Raw genomic sequence first — 9,937 nt, 5'->3', positions numbered from 1 at the left:
CTGAACCTTCTAGGTCATGCAGTCCATCTCCATAGGTCCTTCCATGCAAATTGAGGTAGACATTACCGATGTGTTACACAACTACTGGGAAAGGCCGCTCCACATGTAGTACATGTGGCCACATGTCTACTCAGCACTGTCACAAATGTTACACCAAACAAAAAGTGTGATATCATATCAGCAGCCACGTAAAAGCGATCGAGTTCATTTGACAGTTATCAGTGGTTTACATTAACATATAGTTAGTCGATTGATTGATTCCCTACCTACTACTGTAGTTAGGAGAAAATACTTCAACAATTACATGTCCGAAATCTGAATTACATCTGGAAGGAAACGGTGCTGTTGGGCGGGTTGTAGAACTGGACGGTCCTGCCGTTGAGCGGCTGCGTTGGGCGCGCGTCGCTGGCGGGCAGCGGCGCCTTGAGCAGCTGCAGCTGCTCCTTGCTGATCTGCCTCACCTTGCCGAGGACGTTCCAGGTCACGTTCTCCGTGCACGGCGGCACGGTGAGCGACCCCATGTACCGGAAGTAGCTCCCCGTGCGCTTCTGCAGCGAGCGCAGGTGCATCAGCCCCGCCTCGACGTGCGACTCCTCCTCGCCGAAGTGGCACCTGTCGCCGGCCATCTCTTCCAGCTGCCTCTTCAGCTGGTAGTAGAAGGAGTCGGGGGCGCCGATCTGGTAGAGGATGCCGATGACCGCGACGGCGCCGTCGGCACTCTTGTGGACGAGGTGGAGCTCCAGCGGGAACCTCTGGCCGTTGACGGTGTGGTCGGAGGGCGCGTGCCAGTGCATCCTGTCGAAGCTGTAGACCTTGCCGCCGATGGCGATGTTGCCGACCTTGCCCGCCTCGAACTTGAGCGTGATGTCGTGGCCGTCGTTGACGAGCGTGGCGTTGGCGGCGGCGTAGGTGCGGGAGAGGGAGTCGAGGTTGGGGTTGGGGACCACCTGCTTGGTCACGATGTCGATGGGGGACTGCTGCTTCCCCTTCCCGCACGCCGCGTACGCCGGGCTCAGCTTCCCCCAGTTCTCCGGCCCCGTCGGGCTCCCCGACGCGTACCCGTACGCCGGCCCGCCGCCGCCATCTGCTCGTCATCAAAGCGTATATTAACTGCTGATCGATCAATGGCCGCGCAGGCACGCACGTCTATGGATCACCTACCGGAGAGAACGACGGCGAGGGAGGACGCGGCGACGAGGAGGCCGATGGCCGCACGGGCAGACACCATTGCCGGCACGCCGTAGGATTGCACGTCGTCACTGATGCCGGTGCGTCGTGTGTTCGTCGTCTCTGTTCCGAACCTAGAAAGCTCCTGGAGGGGGAGGGATCGGAGACCCGGTCTGGCTTTTCGTCGTGCATATATGTACGGAGACGTGTGAGGTGGATGGATTTCGAGCGGACAGGAGCAGCTACTGGCTAGAGAGGGTGAATTTTGCGGTGGAAACCTGCTTGAAGAATTTAGCCATGCCAAAATTAGGCTTTCTTTCATTCCGTTACCATGGAAGCTTCAGCAGTTTGCAGCTGCCTGCCGCTTGGGCTGCATGTTGCTTCAGAGTCTCACCTACCTAGTTAACAACCGTGAGAGGCCCACATTATTCTGCACAGCCTAAGCAGAAAAGGCTGGATGTCGTGCAGGCCCAGAGGACTAGTAAAAGAGTGACGCTCTCAGTCAGCCAACTGAAGAAAGGCCCTCTCTCTCACTTAGAAAAAACAAGAAGAAGAAGTAGCAATCTCCTTTATAAGCTTCGGCATCTATCATACTGATTCCTCTTAATCTTAACACTCTAATTATGAAATCCCAACGTTCTATATTTCGTTCATTTCTTCGGACTGCAAGTTACACAAATTTTATGCAACTAAAGTACAAGAAGTATGCTTAGGACCGCCCGTACAAGGAGGACCCAAGAGTCAATATTCGATTTTTCCTTATACAACACTAGAATCGACTCTTCGTGATACGTCATCTCATCTCTAGCGACAATGAGTTACAGTCTTGCTCCTATCCCAACCGCATTCATCACAAATTGCAACATTCTTTCTATGCGAGCCCTTGCTCTTGTCCTGCCCTCATTCCTTCTTCACGTACCTGCTTATTGTCGGATCGGATCTACCTCCAAGGCAGGGTTGAGGGCAAATGCCCCCCCACCCTTGAAAGCCCAAATGTAATAAGCAAACATTCCTCCACTCCAAACAGCCAGAGGTGGCAACATCACGAACTAGTGGCGTCATTCGATCTCTCTCACCCTGCCCTCGTTCCTCCTTTCCTATAACTGCTCACACACAGACATGACTATTTTGTGGAAAGAAATGCTCTCCCGATCGAGGAGCTTTCTAAGAGCTACAGGTCGTATGTAGTACTAACTTGTGCGAGCGTGCCAGTATACATCCGTATGCAAAAATAGAGTAAATATGCTGGACAACACAAAAAACAAGTACGGAAAATATCGTTTTTTTTGGTTCACTATGGAATTACATGTTACAATCTCATGATTGTCTGGTTTCTGGATCCCGTGGCCCCAAAATGCATCCAGTTACTTACATCCGTAGCGTTGGGCTGCGGAACACCTCCGGTTAAACTATACCAATGAGTACCATCTTCGAGCAGAATAAGAATCATCTCCGAGTATGCATAAGCACAAAGAATAAAGTGCTAGCGCCTCGTCGTCCTCTAGCAAAAGACATCCTAGCCCCGTCGTGCGGATTCCGTAATGAAGTGATGAAAGTGTTCAACATCATCGATCTCAAACAAAGTAATTCCGACCTCATCAGTCATGGAAAGAGGAATCCCAGCCTCGCCGGTAAGGGAGAAGAGAAGACTTTACTGTGGCTCACCGGCCTTGACGGTGCGGAAATGGTTGTTGTGATGAGTAGTAGACTTGTACACGTATAGGAGATTTATCCTTGTGTAAGTTTACGAGATCATCGGCTTGATGCTTAGTCATGATTGGTAAGTTTTCTCTCTTGAATATCACGTATGTGTACAAAGATGAGTGTTAGCAGCCAAAATCGTGACATAGAATCATTTGGTGCCGCCGTGAACTTGCAGGTGGCATGTACCATATAGTGGGCTACCGTGGGCTTGCAGGTAGCATGGGCCATCTCACGTTGAACTCTAGCGGTCCAGCTCACTTAACACATCGTAGCCCATCTTGCTTTCAGTGACGTAGGTAGGGGGCCATACGGGCCAAGGCCCCCTCCCCAAGTCATGCAAATTTCCACTAAGAATTTAAAAACTTTTAACTAATTTTAAAGTATTTTAACTTTGTTGGCTCCAATTTTAACGCTAATGGCTCCATTAACATTGTAAAATTTGAGTATATGGCTCGTCTGCTGCTTGTTTTGTATGTCGTCTACGCACATTGCATGGTCCTATATAGCAGAATGTTTGTGCTTCTTCATGTAAGGCACACTAGTGGCTCTGCTCGTATTGAGGGCCCATAGTATCACCGGGCCGCCGCCGGGAACAACGACGTGCTCATCGTGGCCGCCGCTGCACGTGTGTAGTCGTAAGAACGGAGAGAGTTGTCAGCTGGCCGCCGTGCTCGCCGGAGTTGGCTAAACTGCCGTCGGGGCACGCAGAGCTGCCGCGGCCATTCGTTACCGAGAAGGAGCGCTTGTCGGGCCACCATGCTCGCCACCGGATTGGCACTGGCCGGGCCACCATGCTCGCCGCAGCAAAGAACGTCGTGCCCTTCGTGAGTTCGCTAGTGCAGTGAACATGGCGGTCATATTTGTGATTTTAGTGATTGAGATACAACATAATCATTAGGACTAATGGATTGTCTAGCATGCTTATAGTCTTAAGTATGCAATCCAAATCATGGCAAGGTCCAAAATCATGGTATTCTTGATAACGAAATCATGGTATTCAAGTATCCAAGTTATGATATTCAAGTGACTAAGTCATAGTATCTAGAATTATTCTATGGTATTCAAGCATCCAAATGGCAGAGAAAATCCAGAGCGAATAATTCTAGAGCATCCAAATGACGGTATCTTTCGTGCGCAAGTGGTGATATTCAACTTAGAAAAATCAGCACCACCGGATGTTCCGATGGTCCACCGGAGCAAGCGTCGGAGCAATTGGTGCAACTGAAAAATCAACTTGAGTTCTAGGAAGCATCGGATGCTCCGACTGGGGGTTTTCTAGTAGCGTCGGAGCAATTGGCAGAGAAGACGAAGACAACCCTAGGGCAACGGTTGATCCGATGGTTAGAGTTTCACACTAGATCAACCATAGTAGCATATCTTGATAGTATGATCTAGTTTAAATTTGATGTGAAAGTAGTGAAAACTATAGGGTAAAGTTTTAAGCTGCCTAATTCACCTCTCCCCTCTTAGGTTACGAGTATTGATTCCTTACCCGAGACCTGTGCCACATCTATGCGAGGAGAATAGGAGATTAGACATGGATATTATTGCTAGAATATATGAAGAACCTCACCAAGCAGAATGATCGAGCCGCATTCGATCTCTAGGTAAGCAGTCTCGATCCCGGTATCGATGGAGAAGTGACTAGTCACGCACGCGTGCGAACAACACGACGACGACGATGTTCATGGCGGTGGCGACCCCTAGCCGGCAGCCGCCGTACATGGGCACGAGGGCGTACGTCCTCCGGCGGCACCGATCGTTCACCGGTCGACGGCGACGCCCACGAGCTGGCTGCGGTCTTTGCGGCGGCGCCGCCCCACTAGCGCGGCGGCTCGCCCACTCCTGACCCGCCACGCCAGCCCCCGCGCCGTACGTCCGGGCCCACCCGAGGGAATTGTTTTCTCACGCACGCGTGCGAAGAAATAGCGAAGAATCAAACCGGCCCATGTCTGCCGCGCGCGACACGGTTAAAAAAAAGTATTCAACGGGCACGCAGGCAAAAATGCGTCACTGATCAGCCACCAGCTACTGATCGATCTACCGGTGTTGCTTTGGCTTCACCATGCCTCCTTTCTAATGGTATTGCTAGAAGGTCATGTATTATTATTTGTCCATTGGAATTTGGAAGCTACCACCTTGCACCGTGGTAAAATTAAGCTCGAGTAAAGTGATAAGAACTATATCCTGAAAATCGATCGATGGACACTGGGAAAAAAATAACTTCAAGTTGATCCGATGGTTCGCCATATTGCTAACGTATATACTCCATCTATTCCAAAATATTAGATTTTTTTCCCCTCTAAGTCGAGCCCTCTAATCTTGTCCAAATTTGCAGAAAATGCACCAATGCCTACGTCACAGAATTAATTTTATTTAAATTCATCATAAAATATCTGTTCATAATGTATTTATTTGGTACTATGGATCTTTTTTTTATAAATTTGGTCACAATTAGAGGATTTTGACGTAGGATGAAACTAAAACGTGGAATACAGGGGAGTATATATGGTAATATTGAGAGCAGCTTTATTGTTGCATACATGATCCAAACCGCAGCCTATATATTTCTCAGTTTGGTAAGGAGGCATTATACTTATTATAGAGATTAGCCGTGTGACACAGAGCTAGTAGCTATTCCATTCGGTTTTAGAGGCTTGATGCTTGAATAGTCTTCTAGTAGGCAATTTGACTGACGACCAGGTTCAGTGCATGCGTCTCACTTTATTGTCCATCATGATAACGAAGTCGCTGCTACGTTGCTGCACAATGCAAAGTGCTTGCCAATTACCATAGTGCGCACTAGCAGAGGGGAAAAAGTAGTGCGCGTCAGGTCGCGCCAGTGGCTAAGCGCGCGATCCGAGCAGCCTGCTAGTGAGCTGCCGTGGCCCACACGTTTTATTTTTTTTCCATCTCTAAAAAAATGTGATAATTTTTTTTTATGAATTGTTCATTTTAAATTCCGATTACACCACTATATTCCATGTAACGAGATCTACAAAACTAGGAATAATTTTTATGCGGTAGCAACTTACATTGAATGTGTAGTAGCTAGTTATGTATTAAATGTGTAATAACTTATGTGTAAACCTACCAACAAATATATACATAGATTGCTACAGAAATATTTATTACATGATATTGTTATAAGTATGGAGTACCCATATAAGTTGCCACATTGTCTTTACATTGGCGCGGTTGTTTATGTGCGTGATAGGTCGCGCCTTAACGCGGTCCCTAGCATAGATCAGAGAGCGTATAGGATCATAGTGGGTCTTTTAGAATGTCCGAAAGGCCACTTCCTTTGATGGAGACCGACCATGATGACGCACTTTTGTCTTGCTGCTTCAACGTCTGCTTACGTCATGCCAGTTGAAACATGCTCAGCTACGCCTTCTCAAAAAATATTAAAACAGACAGTTATTCTTTTAAAAAATAAGGGTTTGGATTAAATTCTTATAACCTTTTGAGCAATCCCCTCAATGCATCTCTCATTTAACATATTCTGTTGGAAATTAATTAACTTTTTTGGTTAGAGAATAAATCTAAGATAGTTTTCATGCTGGAGCTAGCTAGGGAATAATTGAGAGGAATGGGTCAGCTGCAAAAGGGTAGTGACCACCAAGAAAACGAAGGAGCAACACAAAAAGTTCAATGAATTTGCTAGTACGTTACCTACGTACCCCCGGTCCGTTCTAAATTATAGGTCTTTTTGACCTTTTTAGGTTCATAGATATTATTATGCATCTAGACATACACTATATCTAGATGCATAATACTATCTATGCACCTAGAAACGACAAAACGACCTACAATTTGGAACGGAGGGAGTACTCTCAAAGTATTACTTAGGACATCAAGATCCCCATATGGACATTTGGTCCCAGAAAGAAGTTACAAAATTCAATCCCAGTCACGAGTGTCATTCAATAGTGGGTATAGTCATACTTAATAATTAACTAATTGTCTAAAATTAACAATAGCTGCATATAACACGCGCGGAATTACAACATGCGTAACACGAGATTTATACATAGATGCCGGGATTTGCAGGGAATTATAAAGTTAAAAGCAATCTGGTGCAATTCATGTTTTAATGTGGTGGGCTGTTGTTGCTGATTAATGGAGTAAGGTCGTCTTCAGCATGTCCCCCGCACATACACCCCTGCACTTCAGCAGCAGGCGCATTGGTAGTTGGATTCATTCGTTTCCTTACTTTCAGCTGCAAAATCGACAACATGCGAATGATTCTTACCTCCACCACTTTCCAAAAGCTAGCAAGCACACAAACATGGATTCGGCCTGCCCCAAACGGTGGGCCCCACTGCATTGTAATGTTTTGTGACGTCATACTTACATCAGCATGTTCTTTGTATTGCCGACTTGTTTTCCTAGAAAACTTTTTCGAACTCCAAATACACATAAGTTTAGTGTGGCCATTTGCAAAGTAAGATTTTATAAAACTAAAATAGCATTTCTTTGTATTGCTTCCTTCATTCCAAATTTTTAATCATTTTAGTTTTGTCCTAAATCAAACTTCTTTAATTTTAACTAAGTTAATAGAAAAATAGATAAATATCTACAACATTAAACTAGTTTCACTAGATAGATCATGAAATATATTTTCATAATGCATTATTTGATATTATAGATCTTAATATATTTTTCTATAAACTTGATCAAAATTAGATAAATTTGACTTAATAAGAGCAAATTGTACCCTAGTGGCTTGAGACACGCCACAACTTTTTCTAGATCGACCTGACACAAAGCATGTCAAAACCAAGTCAAGAACAGCCAGGAACAAAAGGGCAGGTTGGCTCCCTCATTTCTACTGAGTGGCCTAGTCTCATCATCATTAGATAATAAGCTTTTGCATACATGAAGCAACTTCCATTGGTCGGCCAATGGCATTAAAGAAATATGATCCCAACCATGTGGCCGAATTCGCAAGGCTCTTCCTTTAAATACGACGATCCACTACTGCCCCCTCTCACTTAGCTTACAGACACACCATTACCCCAAATTTGTGAATTGTGATCTTCCAAACCGTGCCTCACACTCAATCTCTCATCATCACAATCTAGCTCCTCTTGCACTTGCAGCTATCGTCTATCAGTGATCATCATGGGAAATTGCCTGGTGATTCAAGACAGGAAGGAGATCAAGATCATGAGCGTCGTGGACGGCAGCGAGGTCCTCAAGGTGTCATCCCCCGGAAGTGATGAGTCCCTGACGAGCCGGCTTCCGGTGAAGGCGCCGGCGGCTGTCGTCGACCCCGGCTCCGTCAGGGTGAAGCTGGTGATCAGCAAGCAGGAGCTGAAGAAGATGCTGGACAAGGAGGGCATGTCGCTGGACGACATGGTGTGTCTCATGCGCAAAGAACAAGCAAGTGACCGTGAACAGGATTGTTGTGGAGGGTGGCGGCCTGCGCTGGAGAGCATACCAGAGGGCAGAGATCTATAGCAGCCGGGATCGTTTCAGAGATCCTGTGGAGGCACAGAAGGATCATCGTGCTTACGAGTTGCAGGATTTACTTTTTGGAATAAGTGTAAGCAAAACATGTACATGTGGTGGATATATGACATATATACATGTAAATATATAAAGATAGTATAGGTATAGGCATATGGTACAATGGTAGGAGTTTTGAGATAGGGATTCTCTTTACCATTTCTTGTAGCTTACACGCATGACGCATGTAAAGAAGAGGTAAAGATGATCCTGGAAATCAAGCAGGTTGTTGTATGACACACTCTTTGTGTCCACATATCATCAGCAAAGCTAGCTTTGCCTATAAACAGGCAGGACTTATCTCAAGGGTTTCACGTACTTCTGCTATGTGTTTGATCTTTGTTCATTGTCCACTTCCTATGTATCTTACCTTGGTCTACTGTTATGGACAGTCAAAACAATGCGTAGGCACGAAGCTGATGAGCTAAGTCTAAAGAATTTCAAAGATTTACTGCTTAGCAAACTTCATGTGGTACACGGTCAGTAAGTAGTTAGGTAACTGAAAACCTAAGGTAACTGCATGTGTGATGCTCTGCTGCAAACAACTGCAACTTGTTTCTGGGTATACAACGCACACTGCATGCGATACCTGAGGTAAATAGAAGTAGAGAGCGGGCAAGTGATGGGGATGAGACTGAGAGACCAAAAGAAAAAACAAGGGTAACTTAGTTAATTTGGTAAGCTGAAGCTGAACTAGTGAACTGCAGAGCAAGCACAACCGTCAAAACAGAGTAATTACGAGTCGGGGAGATGAGTGAATAATCCAGTAAAACGAGATCAAAATATCGCCTATAGTTCAGTTGTCCCAAGCCACGAGACAGTTCTTTCTTGATCATCAGTTGCTTAGCCAAAGGTCTTCCATGTCGGCATTTGCATGCCGCGATCAACAAGTGATGATGTCCTCCAAGACTGAATCGACAGATTCATGATAAGCTAGCAACATCAGAGTAAGTTTCGTAGAGAATCCGGGAAGATATTTCGCCGAGTTTGTGATGACCTGTCCTTCACCAAAATCCGAGTATGATCATGAGGATGTAGCCCAAAACAATGCCCACTCAGATAAGAGAAAGCGACTCCAATGCAATCATTTTTGTGTTTGGTGCATTGCATCCTGCCTAGCTGGACGAAATATCTGCCTGAAAATCAATGAGAAATTTGTTTGACTCCAAAGGTTACCTCTAATTGGGCCGAGAAGGGCGCACAACGCAACAGTTGAAAAACGGGCCATCTCTCTCAATGGGCTGCTCACGAGCCTACGACGACCAGTTCGTTGTGGGCCTTAATCATGTCATGGCCCAATCCAAGTCTAGGCCCACTAATGATGTCCTCTAATCTCCTGCCCAACTCGTACCGGCCCATCTTCCCAACCAAGTCCAACGATCGCCGGTAACTAGAGTACTCGAGGAGGGAGGGGGCGGCAAGGCAGCCGGCGACGGAGGCGCGGCGGTCGGAGTTGGCGGCGGGGACGGAGAGGGTGATGGCCTGCCGGAAAGTGCAGCGGTCGTACTGATTCCGCCTCCACCGCTCCACACCCCTGTAACCCCTTTCTACT

General features: G+C 46.4%; 2 protein-coding genes across 2 annotated transcripts; one reads left to right on the top strand and one right to left on the bottom strand.

Moving 5' to 3' along the window:
- Positions 1-203: 203 nt before the first annotated feature.
- On the bottom strand, positions 204-1,228 carry LOC101757391 (alpha carbonic anhydrase 7). The gene is made up of 2 exons (XM_022829179.1): positions 1,162-1,228; positions 204-1,084 (listed from the first exon to the last, which is right to left on the bottom strand). The coding sequence occupies exons 1-2, from the start codon at positions 1,226-1,228 to the stop codon at positions 321-323; spliced, it is 831 nt and encodes a 276-aa protein (XP_022684914.1). The 3' UTR covers positions 204-320.
- A 6,630-nt stretch (positions 1,229-7,858) lies between these two features.
- On the top strand, positions 7,859-8,703 carry LOC101756992. The gene has a single exon (XM_004978646.4). It carries the CDS (start codon positions 7,999-8,001, stop codon positions 8,335-8,337), a length of 339 nt encoding a protein of 112 aa, XP_004978703.1. The 5' UTR covers positions 7,859-7,998; the 3' UTR covers positions 8,338-8,703.
- The last annotated feature ends 1,234 nt before the right edge of the window (positions 8,704-9,937 follow it).

The sequence above is a fragment of the Setaria italica genome, chromosome VIII (genome assembly GCF_000263155.2).
Source record: "Setaria italica strain Yugu1 chromosome VIII, Setaria_italica_v2.0, whole genome shotgun sequence".
Taxonomy (NCBI): Eukaryota; Viridiplantae; Streptophyta; class Magnoliopsida; order Poales; family Poaceae; genus Setaria; species Setaria italica.
Note: the sequence above shows the minus strand (reverse complement) of the source record. Positions and strands in the feature narration are given on the sequence as shown.